At 37.1% G+C, this 24,124-nt stretch overlaps 1 protein-coding gene across 17 annotated transcripts in view; it reads left to right on the top strand.

Moving 5' to 3' along the window:
- LOC127847106 (dynein axonemal heavy chain 2-like) overlaps positions 1-24,124 on the top strand; it is a 154,636-nt gene that overhangs the window by 10,988 nt on the left and 119,524 nt on the right. For 3 of the 17 annotated variants that reach the window (XM_052378720.1, XM_052378718.1, XM_052378719.1), the window contains exons 8-23: positions 799-936; positions 2,273-2,380; positions 2,601-2,806; positions 3,475-3,604; positions 5,945-6,127; positions 7,663-7,797; positions 10,780-10,859; positions 11,653-11,799; positions 12,387-12,570; positions 13,168-13,275; positions 15,244-15,348; positions 16,028-16,198; positions 18,043-18,171; positions 20,680-20,891; positions 21,628-21,828; positions 23,735-23,891. In XM_052378720.1, coding sequence (XP_052234680.1) covers positions 799-936; positions 2,273-2,380; positions 2,601-2,806; positions 3,475-3,604; positions 5,945-6,127; positions 7,663-7,797; positions 10,780-10,859; positions 11,653-11,799; positions 12,387-12,570; positions 13,168-13,275; positions 15,244-15,348; positions 16,028-16,198; positions 18,043-18,171; positions 20,680-20,891; positions 21,628-21,828; positions 23,735-23,891 — 2,394 coding nt within the window. The other 14 variants (XM_052378731.1, XM_052378733.1, XM_052378730.1 and 11 more) reach the window with 14 other exon arrangements.

Below are 24,124 nucleotides of genomic sequence, written 5' to 3'. Positions count from 1 at the left end.
TCAAATTTGAGATTGGCCCATAGATATTATTCTTGAGAAAAATTGACACAAATTTTGAATCAAGAATATATTCAGGGATGGAAAAATAGCAGAGGCCCGCTAGCAAACATCCCCTTAAAATGCGGCGGGCCTTTGTATTTCTGGAAGACTCCTGAGACATTGACTGAAATCTTGTAAATGGTTTGAATTAATTAACAGGTAAAATTTATGGGACGCAAGATTTTTTCTTGGAAAACTTTTTTTTGCTATTATGATTCTTGCTTTTAATTAATTGCCAGTAAATCATAGTCTTTAAAGATACATGTGTGACTTTAAAAAAAAATCAACAACAAAAAAACAACTTGCAAGTTTATGTATGACTATTTTCAGTTGAGTTATGAGATAATTTGCTATTATTGTCAGTTGAATAAGGAGATAATTGGCTGTTTTTTCAGTTGAGTAACGAGATAATTTGCTGTTATTTTCAGTTGAATAAGGAGATAATTGGCTGTTTTTTCAGTTGAGTAACAAAATAATTTGCCGTTATTTTCAGTTGAGTAACAAGATAATTCGCTGTTTTTTTATCAGTTGAGTAAGGAGATAATTTGCTGTTATTTTCAGTTGAGTAAGGAGATAATTCACTGTTATTTTCAGTTCAGTAATGAGATAATTCGCCGTTATTTTCAGTTGAGTAACGAGATAATTCGCTGTTTTTTTCAGTTGAGTAATGAGATAATTCGCCATTATTTTAAGTTGAGTAACGAGATAATTTGCTGTTATTTTCAGTTGAATAATTAGATAATTGGCTGTTATTTTCAGTTGAGTAACGAGATAATTCGCCGTTGCTGCCGCGAGATTAACCTGGACAAGATCTTTGATGGCTATGTTCAGAGTGGCATGAAGTCACTGCACGAGTGTATTGAGTGCTGTGAGCAGTGGAAGGAGATCTACAATAAGGTATGTGGAAACTGGGAAACTTCCAAAGGACCAGTGTGTATATGTATATAGAGTCTCGCTCTCCCAAAACGGTTCATAATGTGCGTAAAGTGGCGTCCCAGATAAGACTGTACAGTCTGCACAGGCCAATCAGGGATATCACTTTCTGATTTCCTGGAATTTTTTCTTTAAAGGAAGTTTATTCTTATCAAAAATAAAGTCTAGACCGAAGTGTCGTCCCTGATTAGCCTGTGCGGACTGCACAAGCTAATATGGTATGACGCTGTGCTCACATGCATTAAATTCCGTTTTCCTAGAACCAGACTCAAATGGTTTCATTGAGACCCAAGCAAGAGGCGGGTAAATCACTCTGTTATTTTTCCAGAGATTTTCAACACCTCTAAATCATTCCAAGCGTTCGTTAAAATAAACATAAATCACTCTCTTTATTAGGAATCATCAGCATCCTTTAAAACTTTTTTTAAAATGTTTGGAGTGTTTTATCTTTAATTCAATAATAAACAATTAAATAAAAAGATATTACTTTGAAACACATGATGATCTTTTTCTATACTGTAAAACATTTATATATGTTTGCATAAAATGTTTGTGTTTTCTTTAAAAAGAATTGCTATTTCTAGGACACACATTTGTTGATTTCTGATTTTGTGAGGAAAAAATTGGGTAGGTAAGTTGTTTAGTGTTGATTTCATGTGTCCATAATATTTTGGGTAATCACTGTTGGAGGTGGGCCCAGTTTGATTACATTCCAGTTTACTAGTCCATCATTGTGACTCAACAATCACATGCAAATCAATACATTGTAACTCAAATATAATGTGGATGACTGGGTCCATACCACAAGAGAGTGGTAGAACATACTTAGTAACAGCGTTAGAGCATGAAACACATGCTATTTTTACACCTGTATTGCACCAATCATAAGATAATCACACTGAATCTGTCAATTCCCCAGTTATGGTTAGTTATATTATCATTATAATCAATTATAATTGAGCCATTATGCAATCAGCACATGGGGCGCCGCCATATTTGAATTTCAAGAAAACGCTGTAGACCGCAATGAAAGGTTGGAGAAAAAAAGGGAGCCAAGACCCTACAACGTTTTATTGAATTCAGCGTAATAACGGAGGGCATTATATTAGATTTACAGAGTATGTTTACATTTCTCTTTAATGAAAGCACATTTTCTTTGATCAGCTGTGAGTTGATGAATATGACCCACCTCAAAAGTGCCCTACTGCTGGCTTGAAAGTGCCCTTTCGACAAAAAAGCCCCCCCCCCCCTGCCCTTTTCAAATCCTAGCTGGAGCACTGGTTTATCTTTGTTTTTCCAGACCTCCAAACTGCACCACAAGTTCTCTCCTGTTGGATGGGTGCTGGACAAGAGCAGTATCTTCGCCCAGGTGGACGCCTTCGTACAGCGATGCAAGGACCTGTTGGAGGTAAGTTTGAACCTATTTGAGCTGCGCTATGAGAAAAACAGTTGGGCCAAACTTGACATCAACCATTTCTAACTACACCCTTCTTCATGTAGAACACTTTGTTAATGACATCATCAATAGTGGTAGTGAGTATATATTTAAAAGCTGGACGTATTTTTCTTCCCTCCTATTCTATTCTTCATTCTTAAGTCTAACAATGGGTTGGTGAATATGTGTCCAGGTGTGCCAAGCCCAGATCCACTTTGCCCGTCGAGAGGAAGGGGACAAGAAAGAGATGCCACACTTTGCCGGGCAGAAGGGCCCCGAAATCATGCGCAGCATTATGGAAATAGAAGGGACCTTCGAGAAGAACCTGGCTAACCTGAGACATGTGAAGAAGACAATACTTGATGTGAAGGCCACCTCATGGCATGATGATTACAACAGGTGGATTTTTTTTTTTTTTTATTGAGCTTTACTTTGGGAAAATGGGGTTTAAATTAATGGATGTGTAGAAAAAGTCACTTTTCGCTTTTATGATATTTTAGGTTAAAGTAAGTTTCTTCTAAATGAAAATCCATCCTAGGTGGAAAGTGTCGTCCCTGATTAGCCTATGCATACTGCACAGGCTTATCTGGGATGACACTTTTTGAACATGTATTTAGGCCCATTTTTCCAGAGCGAGGCTCAATTACGTCACAGGGAGGGGGTATATTAAAATGTCTCTATCAATCAGTCGGTTGGTTTGTCCAAGTGTTGACAAAGCTACTGTCACATTTCATACAAGATTAAATTGAAACCTGAAATGTGATATGAGATCGTAAAATTCAAGCTCATTGAATACAAGCTCTTTGAATTCAGCCCTTTAAAAACAGGCTCTTTCAATTCCAGCTCTTTCAATACAAGCCCTTTAGATACAAGCTCTTTCAATACAAGCCCTTAGATACAAGCTCTTTCAATACCAGCCCTTAAATACAAGCCCTTTGAATACAAGCTATTTGTATAAAAGCTCTTTCAATGCAAGCCCTTTAAATACAAGCTCTTTAAATACTAGCTCTTTCAATACAAGCTCTTTCAATACAAGATCTTTACCCACATATACGTGTTATTTTCAGGTTCCGTGCTGGAGTGAAGGACCTTGAAGTGATGATGCAGAACGTGATCACGTCCGCCTTTGAGACGATCACGACGGTCGAGGGTGGTGTGGAGCTGCTTGATATCTTCATGCATCTCTCTGGTAGAGAGGTATGTAGAGACTTGATATCTTCATGCATCTCTGATAGAGAGGTATGTAGAGACTTGATATCTTCATGCATCTCTCTGGTAGAGAGGTATGTAGAGACTTGATATCTCCATGCATCTCTCTGGTAGAGAGGTATGTAGAGACTTGATATCTTCATGCATCTCTTTGGTAGAGAGGTATGAAGAGACTTGATATCTTCATGCATCTCTCTGGTAGAGAGGTATGTAGAGACTTGATATCTTCATGCATCTCTCTGGTAGAGAGGTATGTAGAGACTTGATATCTTCATGCATCTCTCTGGTAGAGAGGTATGTAGAGACTTGATATCTCCATGCATCTCTCTGGTAGAGAGGTATATAGAGACTTGATATCTTCATGCATCTCTCTGGTAGAGAGGTATGTAGAGACTTGATATCTTCATGCATCTCTCTGGTAGAGAGGTATGTAGAGACTTGATATCTTCATGCATCTCTGATAGAGAGGTATGTAGAGACTTGATATCTTCATGCATCTCTCTGGTAGAGAGGTATGTAGAGACTTGATATCTTCATGCATCTCTGATAGAGAGGTTTGTAGAGACTTGATATCTTCATGCATCTCTCTGGTAGAGAGGTATGTAGAGACTTGATATCTTCATGCATCTCTGATAGAGAGGTTTGTAGAGACTTGATATCTTCATGCATCTCTCTGGTAGAGAGGTATGTAGAGACTTGATATCTTCATGCATCTCTGATAGAGAGGTTTGTAGAGACTTGATATCTTCATGCATCTCTCTGGTAGAGAAGTATGTAGAGACTTGATATCTTCATGCATCTCTCTGGTAGAGAGGTATGTAGAGACTTGATATCTTCATGCATCTCTCTGGTAGAGAGGTATGTAGAGAGATATATAAGCCTTGCTATGGGAAAACTGGGCTTCATGCATGTGGGTAAAGTGCCACCCAATATTAGCCTATGCAGTCTGCACAGACTAATCAGGGACAACACAAAACTTGATTTTTATTTATAAGACATTTCCTTTAATAAAAAAATTCTATTAAAGCGTAAAGTGTCGTCCATGATTAGCCAGCACAGGGTATCGGGGATGACACTTTACACACATGCATTAGCCTGCACAGGGTATCTGTGATGACACTTTACACACATGCATTAGCCCTGCACAGGGTATCTGTGATGACACTTTACACACATGCATTAGCCCTGCACAGGGTATCTGGGATGACACTTTACACACATGCATTAGCTCTGCACAGGGTATCTGTGATGACACTTTACACACATGCATTAGCCCTGCACAGGGTATCTGGGATGACACTTTACACACATGCATTAGCCCTGCACAGGGTATCTGGGATGACACTTTACACACATGCATTAGCCCTGCACAGGGTATCTGTGATGACACTTTACACACATGCATTAGCCTGCACAGGGTATCTGGGATGACACTTTACACACATGCATTAGCCCTGCACAGGGTATCTGTGATGACACTTTACACACATGCATTAGCCCTGCACAGGGTATCTGGGATGACACTTTACACACATGCATTAGCCCTGCACAGGGTATCTGTGATGACACTTTACACACATGCATTAGCCCTGCACAGGGTATCTGGGATGACACTTTACACACATGCATTAGCCTGCACAGGGTATCTGTGATGACACTTTACACACATGCATTAGCCCTGCACAGGGTATCTGGGATGACATTTTACACACATGCATTAGCCCTGCACAGGGTATCTGGGATGAAACTTTACACACATGCATTAGCCCTGGTTCTCCCAGACAGCTACTCATGGTGTTGTATAATCTTTTTGTTGTTTTAAATCCTTGTACAAAGTACAAACAGCCTCAGACAGTCAAAGAGACATAGTGATTTAGGTATTTTAAAAATCTTCAATCCTACCATAAATATCCATGATGGTTTTTGAAATGTTTATGACTTTTACATCTCTGATTAATTTGAACGTTTAATTTTTGAAAAATCCAACGTCTTTCATGTATAGCTTAATTACTCTCATACTTCCATTACACGAGCATTTGGTTCATCCTTATGCAACCTTAGTTTTAATTAAGGTATGGTAAATTGACCCTCGTTCTGAAAAAACTGGGATTTATGTATGAGCCTAAAGTGTCGTCCCAGATTAGACAGTGCAGATCACACAGGCTTATCAGGGACGACATTTCCCGCTTTTATGGGATTTTTTGTTTAAAAGAGATCACCTCTAAACACAAATCTGATTGCAACCCTTGTTTGAAATTTTACTGTTTCTTCCAATCAATCCAAACCCTTTACTTTTCAATTGTACTATTTCCGCAAATATATCGGCAGGCGATCAAGCGAACAATTGACAAGAAGACAGTGGACGTGTATGCGATGTTCAATGAGGAGCTGAATGCCGTAAAGAAAGAGCTGACTCAGAAAACCATCCCACAATCCCCCTCGCACCCCAAGTTTGCGGGCCAGGCTCTTTGGGCTCGGCAGCTGAAACGCCGCATTGAGAGGAGCATGATGGTAAGAGGGCAGTGTTTTTTTTCACCATTTTTGGAATTGGAAAAATTTACGGCGTTTTGACTAAAATTGGGAAATTAGTGTTGTTTTTGTCGTGTTGCTAAAAAATGTTTCAAAATTGAGAATATAAGTGTTTCAGTATTATATTAACCTATGGTTCAACTTTTATGGATGGGAGGTGAACAAATTATTGAGATCTAAAAAAAAAATTTTTTTTTTGGAAACCTACAATTAGGAATTTTTAGGTCCCATTTTGGAAAAATATATACTTCTCTTCATTGGGAATGGGGCCTAATACCGGCCCGGATTTTGAACAACAAACGCACTGACTTAGATACCTATTTTGACTCATTTGTAGTCCCTTAGAAAAATAAACTTAATTAAAGACCTTTTACTAGATTTAAGTTTTAAAGGTTTCATTTCCAACCCTTAGATACGGATGAGCAGACAAAAGCAGAAAACCTGAACAGACTGCGAAGGACTTGCCGGCTGTTCTGGTTTTATGCTGTTTGCAAATAGCCAATTTCACTTTCCTTCTAAGAGGGAATGGGTTAAGCACTTTCAATAGCTCTAGTGTATGCATAAAGGCTGCCTGATATGTAATCGTTGTAGTTGACTAAATATATTTTTTAAACTCAAAACCGTTATTATTATACCCCATTACCATTTGTAATGGGGGTCACTTTGTCGGTCTGTCAGTCTGTCTGTCAGTTGGTCAGTTGGTCCGTCCCAAAAATTTCATCCGATCTTCACCAAACTTGGTCAGAAGTTGTATCTAGATGATGTCTAGGTCAAGTTTGAATATGGGTCTTGCCGGGTCAAAAACTAGGTCACAGGGTCATTTAGTGCGTTATAAACTGAAAGTTTGTCCGGACCATAACTATGTCATTTATCGTTAGATTTTAAAATGACTCGGTACATTTGTTCACCATCAAGGGACGGTGTGTCATGCAAAAGAAGTACGTCGATATCTCCAAGGTCAAGGTCACACTTAGATCCGCCCATAAATGAGCTTTTCTGGGCCATAACTTTGTCATTTATTGTGAGACTTTAAAATCATTTGGCACATTTGTTCACCATCATTGGATAGTGTGTCATGCGAAAGAATTACGTCAATATCTCCAAGGTCAAGGTCACATTTGGAGTTCAAAAGTAAAAAATGGCCATAAATGAGCTTGTCCGGGCCATAAATATGTCATTCATTGTGAGATTTTAAAATGACTCTGTACATTAATTTTGTTCACAGTCATTGGACGGCGTGTCATGCAAAATAATTCAAGAGTTCAAAGGTCAAAATGGCCATAAATGATAATGGCGTAATAATTCGCCATAAATTAGCTTCTCTTGCTTTGTGAAGACAGCATGCAAAATATTCTGTGTCAATGCAGCATGTGGGGGTATATGTCACATCTGTGACAAAGCTCTAGCTGTAGTTGATTTAAAATCTGGTTTAACTCAAAATCATTCTTTTATGCGCAATATACCATAATATTTCTTAAATCCATCACTACTCTGTCATCATTTTTTTATTTTCACAGGCACTGGACAGGGCATTCTTCTTGCCGCAGATTGGTTCAGGCAAAGAGGTGATGACGCAGTACCAGCAGCTCTGTATGGCCCTTGATGAATACATCCGTAAGACCTTCCATGAATGGACCCTCACCATTGATAAGGTAGGATCAATTGAGCCTTGTTCTGAGAAAACAGAGCTTAATTCATGTGCGTAAAGTGTCGTCCAAGATTAGCCTGTGCAGTCTACACAGGCTAATCAGAGACAAAATTTTCTGCTTTAATATAATGTTTCTTTAAAAGGAAGTCTTTTATAAACAAAAATAAAGTTTAGGCCGAAAGTGTTGAAAATGTGGACTGCACAGTCTAATCTTGGACAACACTTTATGAACAAACATTAAGCCCTGTTTACTCAGAGGATGGGACATTAATTGAACATTTTAATATCATAAATACATACCTGCTATCCCTATGAGTTTGGAATACTTATGTAGGAACCTTGGGGTGAAAATAAAACAAAGGAACAAAGAAAACATCAAGAGAATTGAAGTTTTCAAATGTGTCCCAAACACTTTCATGCAATCAAATGGTTCCGTATATGTTTTGAAGGCAGTTTAATGCAAGAGTATAACCATGAATATGTCCTTCCATAATGCTGTAAAATCATTATTGTTCATGGGACATTAATTTAGTTGATTTTGTGTATCGGTTGATCCACAAATTTAACACAAACATTGGTAAACAACAGAAGCAAATTTCCTTTTTGTCCGAAATCAGAGTTTCACAAATATATTTTTTTTTTCTCCATTTTTGCATTTTAAAAACAGACTGCGTATTATATATTGGGGCGCTATACATGGGAAAATACTGTATGTATCCACATAAAAGTCTTCTCTTTTTTTTAACCACACAATTTCGTGCCGATAAATACAAATGATTTTACAGCCCATGGCTTCCTTTGCTTGATGTTTACAGGTTTATAAATCAAGCACATCCTTTGCTTGATGTTTACAGGTTTATAAATCAAGCACATCCTATGCTTGATGTTTACAGGTTTATAAATCAAGCACATACTTTGCTTGATGTTTACAGGTTTATAAATCAAGCACATCCTATGCTTGATGTTTACAGGTTTATAAATCAAGCACATACTTTGCTTGATGTTTGCAGGTTTATAAATCAAGCACAGTCTCAATGGAGGCACTTGATGATGACAGTCTGAAAAAAGTAACCTTTTGTAGCTCGAGTGCATTTTGATATATGTTTAATGACACATGTTTTATGATCCTTAGAGTTTTGAATGTAGCACTAGTGCATTATGCTTTTGTTTAATGACACGAGTTCTTTGATCCATAGCATTTTGAATGTAGCTCAAGTGCATTATGATTTTGTTAAATGACACATGTTATATGATCTGTAGCTTTTTGAATGTAGCTCAAGTGCATTATGATTTTGTTTAATGACACATGTTTTATGATCTGTAGGGTTTTGAATGTAGCTCAAGTGCATTATGATTTTGTTTAATGACACATGTTTTATGATCCATAGCATTTTGAATGTAGCTCAAGTGCATTATGATTTTGTTTAATGACACATGTTTTATGATCCATAGCATATTGAATGTAGCTCAAATGCATTATGATTTTGTTTAATGACACATGTTCTATGATCCATAGCGTTTTGAATGTAGCTCAAGTGCATTATGATTTTGTTAAATGACACATGTTCTATGATCTGTAGCTTTTTGAATGTAGCTCAAGTGCATTATGATTTTGTTAAATGACACATGTTCTATGATCTGCAGCGTTTTGAATGTAGCTCAAGTGCATTATGATTTTGTTCAATGACACATGTTCTATGATCCAAGGCATTTTGAATGTAGCTCAAGTGCATTATGATTTTGTTGAATGACACATGTTCTATGATCTGTAGCGTTTTGAATGTAGCTCAAGTGCATTATGATTTTGTTCAATGACACATGTTCTATGATCTGCAGCGTTTTGAATGTAGCTCAAGTGCATTATGATTTTGTTAGATGACACATGTTCTATGATCTGCAGCGTTTTGAATGTAGCTCAAGTGCATTATGATTTTGTTCAATGACACATGTTCTATGATCCAAGGCATTTTGAATGTAGCTCAAGTGCATTATGATTTTGTATGACACATGTTCTATGATCTGTAGCTTTTGGAATGTAGCTCAAGTGCATTATGATTTTGTTGAATGACACATGTTATATGATCAGCTGAAAGGGGTTGGAAGATGAATTACTTTTTTAAAAACTCATGTGACTTCAAACATATTAAAATGAATATATTTCTGAAACTGTTATAAGGATATCACTTTCCATTAGATATCATTGATCCATATATCGTCCGTCTGTCTGTCAGGGTAGGGTGTCTGTTTTTCTGTGTGTCTGTACGAATCTGTATAATTGTGATCTGCACGTAATTTCGGGTTTTAAGTCTGATCAAATTTGCGGTTGCTTTGTTTACAAAAAAAATAAAAAAAATACACTGCCTTCTGCTATTACTAAAAATTAATTGAAGATAGGTTTATACTACTTTCTGAGATCCTGATCTTCAACAACATTAACTTGGAACTGACTGCTGTTTGTCTATTACAATGCTTTTTGTTAATTTTATGATTAAGGTGATGCATTTGTAGCATTTAAATTTATTTGAAAATAAGTGCAAATTCACAATTTCTCAGTATTTGCTTTCAGTATCTTGAAACTGCATGAACATCTCTCTTAGAAAAAGTGGTTTAATGGAACGACACTTTACATGTTTAATGGAACGACACTTTACATGTTTAATGGAACGACACTTTACATGCACATCCATTAAGCCTTTACCACTAATATACGTTTTTTGTCGCATTTGCAGTCCCTACGACAGTTTAATTTAATTAAAGACCATTCTTACTAGATTCAAGTTTTAAGATTAATTCCAAACCTTAGATACTGGTGAGCAGCAAACAGCACAAACCCTGAACAGACTGCGAGTCACTCGCAGGTTGTTCTGGTTTTATGCTGTTTGCACATAGCCATTTTCACTTTGCTTCCGAGTGGGAAAGGGTTAAACACTGTTTTCCCAGAGCTAGACTCAAGTGGTTGTTTTCATGTCTGTATTTGTATCTATAGGAACCAGTGAAGAAGCTAGAAGTTCCTCTGATGTGTCGCAGTCTCGAAAGACCACCGATGTTGGACATCAACTTCAGCAAGTAGGTTTTTTCGTGTGAAACGCATGCAGGATATTGCTGGGTAGCTTTTGATATTTCTATTAGCCCTTGTTAGAATGAAAATATGTACAGTCAACTGCTTTAAAGAAACTTACTGAATATTCTGATTAGACAAACAAGCTTAGATAAATGAATAATTCGATAATGCTTCAGCCTACTCTGATAAAAGGGTTTAATGCATGTGTGTAAAGTGTTGTCCCAGATTAGCCTGTGCAGTCTGCGCAGACTGTGCAGACCACACTTTAATCACATGCAATAAACCCCATTTTCCTAGATCAAGGCTTTATTAAATTAAAGTCTGCAATATTATGCTATTATTGCACAGCATGTTTTAACCTTTTCCCACATAAGAAACAAAGTGAAAATGGCTATTACAATCAGCATTAAACCAGAACAGCCTGCGAGTAACTCGCAGTCTGTTCAGGTTTCATGCTGTTTGCTGCTCATCAGTATGGAAGGGTTGGAAATGAAGCCTTTAAATTTGATTTTAATAAGAAATGTACCTAGTTAAATTTAACTTTTTATGGGACTACTAATGCGTCAAAATACGTTTCTAAGTAATAAAGAGTTAACCCATTTATGCCTAGCGTCTAGAAAAAAAAGGCCTTGGAAAACAGCGTAGACCCAGATGAGACGCCGCATGTAAGAAATATTCTAAATATAAAAATAAATATACCAGACATCCCTAATTTTGGAAATAAATTGATATAATTTAGAAGGATGGGAGAGTCCACTAGGCATAAATGGGTTAAGTGAATTTCTTTCCATTCTCCAGAGACCTGCTCAAGATGTTCCAGGAGATCCACTACTGGGAACGCCTCATGTTCGAGACTCCGCACTACGCAGTGCACGTCTACAACAAACGAGAGGACCTACGAGGACTTCGAGAACACGTCATGCTGGTTGTCAGGGACTACAACAGGTGGGTGCGGCAATTTGTATACCTGGATAGAAATTAATGGTTGCTCGTTTGCCTCGGGCGAGCAGATTGAGGCCCAGGCCAGTCAATATCAAAATTGAGTAGCCCCGCCACATAGCTTTTTAAAAAGCTTGAAACAGTTTTCACATTTTTTGTGTGAATATTTTGCAAAGCTTGAAACAGTTTTTGCCTATTTTTGCAGTAAATTTAAAAAAGCACCAAAATTCAGGCTCATAAAATTGCACAATGGGCTGATATTGTTTTGTTAAAAGTAAGTATTTGATAATTATGACGTGTGCTTGGTTCTGGGCTATTTAGTCTTTGGTTGGGCTACGAAAGTTCTAGAGATAGTTACATGTCTGGGCAACCCATTATCACAAATTATTTCTGTCCCTTTTGTATGTAGAAGTGACCTTGTCTATTTGTCATTCGGTCAGATAAAGTTTGAGGAGCAAACTATTTTCACTTTCCTCAAGGATTTAATGGAAACTTAAACTATTTCATCAAAATAAAGTGAAGATGTGCAGTTTACTTGTTTAATTAAGCCAAGTTTACCCAGAACAAGGCTCATATTTCTGCGACTTTAACAGGATCATAGCGGCCCTTTCCCCAGAGGAGCGTGGGTTATTCCGGGAGAGGATTCGATTCCTGGACAAGAAGGTTCACCCTGGCCTCACAAAGCTCACATGGGCATCAAAAGGCATATCCGACTACTTTGTCACCGAGTGCCGACTGAATTCCAACAAAATACAGGGCATTGTTGATGACTATAAGGTATGTATTTAGATTTTTAGACTTCCGTTCCTGCAGTATTTTCAGATCAATACTTCTATAAATCTATTGTTTAGATCAATAATTGATCTATTTATTTTAGATCAATATTTGATCTCTTTATTTTTTGATCAATAATTTATCTATTGATTGGCATGATTTTTTATGCTATCGTGTGTAGTGATCTGTAGTAAAAAGATGCCATGAAATGATATTATTTTCTTTTTAAATTAAACAAATTCATGGAATGTGTCCATATCTCTTTTTAATCAACTGTATTTCAAAGTCATACAAAATAAATACAAAATAACGCAATGCTTAGTCTTTCTTAAGATAAAAGAAGACCATTTGACATTGATTTAAAGTTCTTAAAAAAAAAAAACACAAACATTAAAAAAAGTGTTTTAATATTATTTTGTAGGATCCGTGATAGCCATTGATAATTACAGTAGAACTATTTATATTTGTTGGGATTTGCGTCGATATTTTCTGATGTGTTTGTGTTTAATTTGTGTATCTTTAAATCCACTGATTGAACTAAAATCATTGTGTCACATATAATAATAATTTAACAGTATCTTGAAAACATTTTTTGCTCAGGGTTCCAACATGGAGATCTCGACCAAGTGTGTGAACGTCAGTGAGAACCTGCTGGTGAAGATTGACAGTCGCAAGGTGTACGAGAACTTGGAGTTTGAAGAGTCCCAGGTAGAGATAGGAACTTACTTTTCATTATTGAGCGTCCCACTGTAAAAAGGGGGGTTTAATTCATGTACTTGGAGTTTGAAGAGTCCCAGGTAGAGATAGGAACGTACTTTTCATTATTGAGCGTTGCTCTGTAAAAAGGGGGTTTAATTCATGAGCGTAAAGTGTAGTCCCAGATTAGCCTGTGCAGGCTGCACAGGCTAATCAGGGATGACACTTTCCGCCTAAACAGGACTTTGGCTAAGAAGAGACGACAGTTAACGCAATGCATTTAACCCACTTTTCATTCGAGATTCACTCGTCAATAATCTTGAGTATTTTGGTTGTACTGCCTAACATTAAAGAGCCCAGAACCATGTACTGGTCATGTGTATCTACGGTATTTCTTCGATTTTAAGACGGATTGACTAAAAGATGAGACCCCAACTTTAGGTCCCAGATCGGCTGTATTTTGTGTGGCCTCGCTAATAAGACATGGCAATTTTTACGGACGAAAATCGGTAAAATTTCAACAGTCAAAATACCCGTAATGGTTTACACAATGTGTGTTTTACGGCCCACCCTTAGTTGGCAACATGTCACTATCTATAATTTCAGGGGTTTATTGCAGTTTTATGGCTTTGTTTTACCTACCACATTAATCGGTCCATACAGTGTACTTCACCGCGGTAACATCAAGTTACGTAAGAGGCTGATGATAGTCAATGAGTGTTCTCCTCCTGGAAATTGTGCTTTTAATGCATAATATAATCCAAAAATGAATTTCCACACATAAAGCGTTGTAACAAATTAATATTTAATTCATAACAAATATACCACAAGAATAAATGTTCCGTTAAATTCCCAAATGAGAATAATAATTTGTAATCCGAAACACACTTCCGATTTTGTAATGTTAACACGACGTTTACAATTCTTCCCATATAGTCATCATGTATATTTCCCGACAAAAGAGCGCAAACATTATGCGGAAATGTACAAGGTCATGGAAAGCTTGCGTGTATTGATTTTTTATACAAACTGTGTAGCGCAGAGAACATTGAATTCTGTTGATTTCGGTTAAATGTTTCTTTGGTATTTTTAACACAATTATATCGCAAATAATTTGATATTTCTTCTTAATTAATTTCAAATCAAACACGCCGTATCCTTATCGTTACCGTCTATTAGTTGATTAATTATTAAAACAGTAATTTTACTGTATACGGATTCAAGAGAACATCTGGACAGAACTGGAGTAAGTGTTGGGCGTTATGAAAACACGCACAGCACGTCTACTGACCTATTGTGTAGACTGCTGTCTGCGGTGTTTAGACAAAAAGGAATAACAAGTGTGATTGCAACTCTGCCGATTTGGTCCATTATAAATTACCGGTAATACATTGTTTTGAATGTCATTATTTTAATCAATGCATTCTTATTAATGTAATGGAAAAAATTAATCAATGAACTTTATTTTTTATTCGATAATTAACTTGCAAGTATATTCCAAACAGACATGTCATTTATAATATATAATAACAAAAGGTTATAAGCGGCAAATCATGTATCTAAACGAAAGTAGTTTCTTTTCTTCATCAGAAATACGGTTATCACTTCACATATATTGGTAAAAAAAAATAAGTTTTTTTTTAGGATGCTATTATAGAAGACCCCCCAACTTTATGCCTTAAAAAATCAGGGAAAAAACCAGTCTTACAATCGAAGAAATATGTTAACACTTTCTTTAAATGAAAAAATGGATAATAGAAGCACAACGTTGCTGACATGAAGCAATGTCAATCCATTATGTCCTAGTATTAGCCTGAATGTCTTTGGTCTTAATAAATGAATACTATAAAATTTATTGTTTGATCCACAGTCGCCAATTTTTGTTCAATGGAATTTCCTGCCAGACTATCAACTTTGAAAATTTCCAAAAATCTACTCGCCCTTAGCTAACCGGCAACCACTTATTTCTGTCCCTGGCAGGTAAGCCACCGCTCGAGCGTGCAGAAGAGGCTGAAACAGTACCATGACGAGATCATCAACACCATGAAGAAGACGTATGAAGTGTTCAAGGGGGATGGTGCGGAGGTCAGTATGTGTTTTGGGAAAATGGGGCTTAAATAATTTGCGTAACATGTCAGAGTGCATAGGCATATCTGGGACGACATTTTCTGCCAATATTGGATTTTTTGGGAAAACTGGGCTTAATGTATGTGCATAATGTGTTGTTCAATATTAGCCTGTGCAGTCTGCACAGGCTTATCTGGGACCAAATTTTTAGCCTATACTGGTTTACAAGAGACTTCCTTAAAACGAAAAAATTAATAAATCAGAAATAATCATCCCTGATTAGCCTGTGCGGACTGATCATGCTTATCTGGGACGAAACTTTAGGCACATGCATTAAGACCAGTTTTCTAAGAACACTGCTCATATGAAGATAGAGTACACTAGGTTAATGTCTGATACGGATAAAGATTTTAGTAAGGCTTAGAATACCTGAAACACAAACCTCGGCAAATGATATATGTTTTGTTCCAAGCAAAGAAACCATCTGTCTTGGATTCTTACCTGCAATTGTATTTTTCCCATTAGTTTCTATCTGAAAACTTTCGGTCTTTATTTTAAATACAAACAAAACAAAAAGGCAGAATTTAACAGACAACACGATAAACAGCAAATGACATCATCATCGTGATAGTTAGGAAAATGAAATCATGTGAAGGATTCAGGGTCCCTCGGCTGACACACAAAGTTTGTGTTTCAGGTGCAGTCTCACTGGCATCGTTACACAGAGAAGATGGACAAGATGGTGGAGGAAGCCTTCAGACTCAACGTCAAGTGGTCCCTCCAGGAGCTCTCTAAGGCCATCAACGGGGACGGGAAGTCTGCTCCCAACCCATTGTTCAGGGTGAAAGTCTGTCTGGAAGGGGACAAGGTAAGTGGTTTGTCTGAGAGGGCAGAGGGGAAAGTCTGCCCCCAACCCCTATGTTCAGGGTGAAAGTCTGTTTAGAAGGGGACAAGGTTAGTTTAAAACTATTAATTTTAGCGTTGTTGCATCGAAAGCCTATAGCTTGTAGAAACGCTATTGAGTCCATGTCCTGGGTAGAACCAGTGCTTGCTGTCTTTTGGTGAGATCTATAGAAAGCTCCTAAAGAGGGGATTGCAACTTTGTTGTTAAGCACTATATCCAATCTGCAAAGTTGACTGCATAAAGTTTGTATGTCCGAGTGGGGGCAGAGGGGAAAAAAGCCTTGATATTTTTTCAGGGTGTGAGTTTGTCTAGAAGGGGACATAGGGTGGGGGCGGGTGTCTGAGAGGGCAGAGGGGATAAGCTCTGAAAAAAATAACCTTATGAAAAATAGCCTTGATATATCGTCAGGGTAGGAGTTTGTCTTGAAGTTAGTGTTTTTTCTGAGAGGGTAGTGGAGAAAAGCATCGAAAAAGAGCCTTAATATTTCTTCCTTCAGTATGGGAGTTTGCCTGGAAAGGGAGAGGTTGAGTGGGCTTTTTGTAGAAGGGATGAGAAAAAAAAGCATGAGCAGTAAAAATGGTATTCTTTCAGGGTGTCTGAATGGGTATTACCTTTTATTACTTGTAGTAATTAATTAATTTCTCAGTGGGTCACAAAATTACAGCTCCCGCTAAGAAAATTTGCAGCGAGTAAAGTCAAGATAAAAGGGGAATATTTATGCACAATAAATGCATATCACTTTGTTGCTGATATGGCTGGAAAGTGAGCGGCATTAAAACAATTAATACAAGTAATAAAGGGTATTAAACGGCAAAAAATACCTGTCTTGGCATGGACTTCCCCATCTTGTTTGTCACGTGATTACCATCTCTGGGTAGGTAGAGGAGGAAAGTTAATAGAAATTGAAAGAACCTTGAAGAAGGAGCATTTCTTCATTGTAAAAGTCTGAATAAATGTAGGGAAGGGTAAGTGTTTTTAGTGATGGGGATGATTGGAAAACTCTTGGGACTGAACATAAGGCATTGCAATTACTTCTGCATGATTACATTGAAAAAAGAACATGTTTTGTTTTATGAGGGGACAACATTGTTGTATTCTAAACATGTCCTGCTGTCTTAAACATGGACTTTTGTTAAAATGTAAAAAATGGGCAAAGATGAATATTTTAAGCAATACATTGCAAGCACTGATCAAGAATTATGGACCGGTTGTATAAAGATCTGCACCCATTGTTTGAGAGAGTGATATGACACTTAAATATAAGCCGCGCTGTGGGAAAATAGGGCATAATGCATGTGACTAAAGTGTCGTCCCAGATTATAGCCTGTGCAGTCTTCATAGGCTAATTAGGTCTGACACTGTCTACCTAGACCTCCTTTTAACAAAACTTTCAATAAAAGTGACAATTGTTGTCCCTGATTAGGAAAAGCTGGGACGACACTAAACGTACATGCATTATGTTATACAGAGTGCCTCTCATATTTAATTGTCATTAGATTTGTTGCAGGGTGTCCTAATATGTGTCTTGTTCTGAGAAAATTGGGCGTAATGCATGTGCGTAAAGTGTCGTCCCAGATTAGCCTGTGCAGTCCGCACAGGCTAATCAGGGACGACACTTTTTGCTTTTATGGTATTTTTAGTTTCAAGGAAGTCCCTCCTTATCCAAAATCAAGTTTAAGTGGAAAGTGCAGTCCCTTATTAGCCTGTGTGGACTGCACAGGCTAATCTGGGACAACACTTTAGGCACATTCATTTAACACCCTTTTCACAGAACACAGCTTATATGTGCTGATTTCTTCACATTTCAGGTTGAATTTGCACCAACTTTGAAGCAACTGGCCTCCATTGTTGGCAGTATTGGCTCACATCTGACGAACTCCATCTCTGATATTCCACGCCTGCCGACTGTTCTGACCAAGAAGAAGTCAACACGAGATGTATGTACTGTCTATATGGGTCACACATGAGCCTTGTTCTGGGAAAACTGTAGCTATTACATGTGCGGAAATTGGCGTCCCAGATAAGCCTGTGCAGTCTGCACAGTACCATAATAAAGGACACCACTTTTCATTTTTACTGATTTTTTTGTTTAAAGAAAGTCTATTCTTAACAAAAATCCAGTTTAGGCAGAAAGTGTTATTTGATCTTGATTAGCCTGTGGGCACTGCACAGGCTAATTTGGGATGACACTTTTATGCACATGTATTAAGCCCTGTTTTAGTAGAACGAGGCTTATATAATTAAATGCGTTGTCTTTGAACTTAAATTACAAATATTTGGAGCTTGAATTATTTTATCAATGTAACACTATACTGTTCTTGGAGGGTTGAATGTAGAACTGTGTATCTACTGAACATTTCCATGCAAGATACAGCATTGTTGTTTTTGGGTCGAATTTGGGGCAGAGCTTTTATTTTGGCAGAATTTTAGCCATATTCCCAATCTCAAAAAGTATATATATATTTTTCTATTGTGACTGCTTCAAAATTTACCATTTAATGTTTCTGAAAAAAATCTTTAACAAAAATTCAAAATATTCAGTTCAATATTCAGCATAACTTAAACAAAATAATCTAAAAACAATTTAGTATGACAGAATTTCCCAATATTAGTCAAAATCATGACGCCATTTTTCCCAATGCATAGGGCCCTTGTCTTATCGCAAAAATGTTTAAAAAAAATACTGTACATTATTTCAATACTGAACTCTTTACATATAAACGGCATCGTATTATCAATAGAACATTGTGTGAAAAGCAAACATTTGTACCCTAAACTTCCGCTTTGAAAATTTAGTTAAAGTCACAAGTTGCGGTAAGTAATTTTTTATCATGCTGTGGTAATGTGGATTTTAAAACTTACATAAACAAGGTCCAGCAAACCGTTAAGAAAAGCATATCGGTTTATACAAGATTTCAGAATAGAATTGTAGCAGAAATGCTCTTTAGTTGTTCACAATAAAGTAATTTCAGTATTACTATGGTAATGAATTATAATTTTCAGCTGAAAGTATGAGCATTTTGTTATTTGCTTTATCATTTTGCTATATAATGTATATGTTTGGTTACTGTAGGTTACCGTAATGACTCCAAAAAGTTAGATACAAAAACATATTCCTGAAATACAGTGCTGAAAATTTTGACAATATACCTGATGCATTGGATGCTCCTATATTCCTGTACATTACATCAATAATGTTGATTATCAATCAAATTAATATATTTGGTACTAATTGACATCATACAGTTGTTCCTGAAGTGATTTCCACCAAAAAGCACGAATGCATTAATCAGAACTTTTTGTTCCCACACTGTGATCACTCCATTCAATCATCATACAACAGTTCCTAAAGTGATTTACACCAAAAATAATGAACGCGTTAGTCAGAAATTTTCGTTCCCACACTGTGATCTCTTAAGTAATCATCATACAGTTCCTGAAGTGATTGACACCAAAAAGCACGAATGCATTAATCAGAACTTCTTGTTCCCACACTGTGATCACTTCATTTATTATCGAGTGAAACCATTGTCCACTAGGGGTAGACATACCCAAAACACGCAAGTATAATGGTCCAGTATCATTGTCACAATGATCTGCCAAGTTTTATGACAGTTATCAGGTTGTAAAACACTTGTGTGTTGTGTCACCATTATTAAAGCAAATAGGTTGATTTCAGATAAAAATACAGGAGTTGGGCAATTTAGAGTATAATTATAAGGTAAAATCAGGGTGTCCTTAAAAAATATTTAATTTGGTTTAAAAAAAGAGTGCCCAAAAACCTCCTAGAGTAATTAGTGTGTAAAAGACTGTCACTTTATTAGAAAGTGTTGTTCAGGCAATTCATAGTGAAAGTGTCACACTGGCTGTTTTTTTCTTTCAAATGTTTCATCACTTAATTCTTCTTCCCTATTCCAGACTGGTTGCCCTAAGTCAATGTCAATTATGTTGTTGAATTGTAACAAAATATATATAAAATAATAAAAAAATATTCCAACTTTTCCCACCCTTTTCACAGCCAATTCAACAGATGGCTACCTCAAGTCACTGTCAGTAATGTTATTGTTGTCAGTAATGTTATTGTATTGTGAATGTAATAAAAACATGATACTTTAAAACCATTTATAGATTTGTAAGCACAAAATTTTGTGGTTTAAAAAAACGGCTTTTGTAAATAAGTTGATTTCTTATTTTAGACAACAAAAAAAATAATATGCTACGATCATTGTCCCGTGTGTTTTTGTTTAATTTCGTTGATTTGTCAACCCACAAAATAAACACAAATGCAAGTCCCAATAATTATAATAACACAGTATTTCTAAAGATTTTGTTTCTGTTTTTTCCCGCCTTTATTGTTATTTTTCCCATCTTTTCTCCCAATTGTTCTAGCCTTTATCTTAATTGTCCAATCTTTTTTCCTATTTTTTCCGCCTTGTTTGTTCCAGCCCATTCACCAGGTGGTAGCCAAGGACGAGGAGACACGGAAGATCCAGACGGTGATCAGCGCGGGCATGCAGAGCAATGCCCAGAACTTGACCAACTATCTCAGCACTTGGGACAACTACCGCGAGATCTGGGAGATACACAAGGACGCATTCATCCGTCGGTATCAACGCCTCAACCCTCAGGTGTCCTCCTTCGACGCTGATATTGCCAGGTATGTGATATAAAACGTTGTTAAGGCTCATGTTCACTAAGTACTGTAAGATATTTTTTATGCAATGTTCATCCGATGGTACCAGCATCTAAACCCACAGTTGATGTTCTGATGTAATGCATTTTGCTATTTGTATTTTTTATTTGTTGCAAGTATTTGAAAAATGTTTAAGTCATTGAGATGTTATCGAACAGTGCCAGCGCTGTAACCCCCTGTGTGTCATTACATTTTTCACAATAATTTGGATGATATATTATGTAACGGGGGTGGGGGTGGGGTAGAGGGGGGGTAGTTTTCACTAGCCCAACTACATACATAATTAAATTTTTACTAGCCGGAATTACCTTTCATGCTGATTATGTTTTATATATAAGTGTGTGCAAAGTACCACTAAATTATAACCATACCATATGACAATGAGCAAAAGTGTTAAAAATAGTTCTATTGAACTTCACTGGGAAAACCGGGCTCTGCAATGCATATTTGTCAAGTGTCATCCTAGTATAGCCTGGTCAGTGTGCACAGGCAAATCAGGGACAATACTTTCTGCATTGACTGGATTTTTGTTTTGTGGAGACTTCCTTAAAACGCACAAAAAAACGGGAAGTGTTTTCCCTGATTAGCCTGTGCAAACTTCACATGCTAATATGGGATGACACTTTAAGTCAAGTTTTTCCAAAGGGCTGCTCAAATAAACATAAAAATATTGTTAACAATTCCCACACTATTCCCACAGATACACGGAAGTTGCCAACAACGTTCAGACCCAGGAGACGATCCTGAACATCCAGTTTGTGCTGCTGGATTGCTCTCCCCTGAAGTACTCTATCCTCTCTCACTGCAGCGAGTGGCAGAACAAGTTCACGACGCTCCTCAGCGAGATTGCCACAAGCAAGCTGAAGGAGCTTCACAAGTTCCTGAGGGAGAACGGGGAACAGTGAGTAACACCGTGCAATATTTTTTGATCGACTATTATATATGAAATATATAAAGTGGAGCTATCCTACTCACCCCGGCGTTCCTGTTCCTGTGAGCGTTGGAATGTTAAAGTTTGCGTACCACCTCAAATATTTCCAATGTCCTTTCACATATTTCTTTTATATTTTGCATCATTGTTTACCAACATGACCCTTATCTATAAATAAGAGCAGACAACTGTATCAACCATTTTGTAGGAATTATGGTCCTTTTTGTCTCTACCGGTTTCACCGGAGGGGACTTATTGTTTGCGCTCCGTCCGTCAGTCCGTCCGTCCATCCGTCACACTTTTCTGGATCCTGCGATAACTTTAAAAGTTCTTAATATTTTTTCATGAAACTTGGAACATGGATAGATGGCAATATGGACATTATGCATGTCATTTCATTTTACTCCTACGTCAAGAATTCTGGTTGCTATGGCAACACATAAACTAGAAATACTGCTGAAAATGGTGGTTTTCTGGATCCTGCGATAACTTAAAAAGTTCTCAATATTTTTTAATGAAACTTGGAACATGGATAGATGGCAATATGGACATTATGCATGTCATTTCATTTTGTTTTTACATCAAAAATTTTCGTTGCTATGGCAACCAAAAAAAATGTCCTTTGACATATTGCTTTCATATTTTGCATACTTCTTTACCATGATGATCCCATCTATAAACAAGAGCAGAAAACTGTATCAAGCATTTTGCCAGAATTATGGCTCCTTTTATACTTAGATAATTGAACATTTGGTTAAGTTTTGTGTAAGGTCCATTTTACTCCTAAAGTATCATAGCTATTGCTTTCAGACTTGGAAAAATCGCTAAATATTGAAAGGGGACTGTACAGGGCAAGTTGCATAACTCTGGTTGGCTTTTTAATGGAATTATGGCCCTTTTTTTGTCTTAGTAAATTTGAATATTTTGTTAAATTTTGTGTTTAGATCCACTTTACTTCTAAAGTATCAAGGCTATTGCTTTCAGACTTCAAATACTTTCTTTTTTATCATCATGGTACTGTACCTGGCAAGTTGAATTTGACCTTGATCTTTGAATGACCTTGACTCTCAAGGTCAAATTAATAAATTTTGCTTAAATTGCCATAACGCCTTTATTTATGATCACATTTGATTCATAATTTGACACAAAACAACACTTACCTGACATACCACAATGGACTCCACCCAAACCATCCCCCACGCCCCACCCCAGAATCCCCCCCCCCTCAATTTTGTTTTTGTTTTTTCTTATTTTTGAAAGATCATCTATTAAAAGATCCCCCACCCACATTATACCCCCCTCTCCATGATGGCTTACGTTATAGTTGAGCAAGCTGTCCTCTGACAGCTCTTGTTTAATAAGCTGGACATTGATTCTACCAGGCTCATAAAATATATATTAAAAGAATATTTAAGTGAAAGATTCTTAGAGAAAATAGATGTGAGAATCGGTTTTGGAAAACAGGGCTTAATGCATGTGCATAAATTATTGTCTCAGATAAGCCTGTGCAGTCCACACATGCTAATTAAGGACAACAATCTGCCAAGACTTAATTTGTTTATAAGAGACTTTGTTTCGACAAAAAATGCCATAAAAGATGAAAGTGTCATCCCTGATTAGCCCTGCAGACGGCACCGGCTTATTTTGGACAATATTTTATGCAGATGCATTAAACCCTATTTTTGCAAAGCCCGTCTCAAATTGATGCATTTAAATGCAAACAGTCTTAAAAGATTAGTATTAAAAGATAACGATAGTTAATTGATGTTTAAGAAAAGACCTTCAAAAAACTGCCTCAGTGAGGATTACACTCGGGACTTAGGGATGGCTTGGTCCATTACATCACCACAATCTCAATACTATCTCTATGTTTCAGAGTGAGCAAGCCACCTTTGACGCTGGACGAGCTGGGAGTGAGTCTCGACCTCTGGGAGAAGCTCAACAGTGGACGACCTGAGAAAGAGGCAGAGTTCCCGCCGTTACATGACCAGTTTGGAATCCTCGAGAAGTATGAGGTCGTCATTCCGGATGAGGTATAGTTTCGTGAAGTTCTGATAGTCCCATTTTCTTGGATCCATTTGTTGTATTTTTTTTTTCTCCTGCCAAAAGCTGGGGAATTAAATTTTGGCGTTGTCGGTCTGTCTGCCAGTCGTCCTTCTGTCACAAACTTTTTAGTTTTAGGGCTATATCTCAGAAACTGTACAAGCTGTCAACATGAAACTTCATTTGTGTATAGATATTAATGAGGAGAAGGCTGGGGATAATA

This window comes from Dreissena polymorpha, chromosome 10 (genome assembly GCF_020536995.1).
Source record: "Dreissena polymorpha isolate Duluth1 chromosome 10, UMN_Dpol_1.0, whole genome shotgun sequence".
NCBI classification, from domain to species: domain Eukaryota; kingdom Metazoa; phylum Mollusca; class Bivalvia; order Myida; family Dreissenidae; genus Dreissena; species Dreissena polymorpha.
Note: the sequence above shows the minus strand (reverse complement) of the source record. Positions and strands in the feature narration are given on the sequence as shown.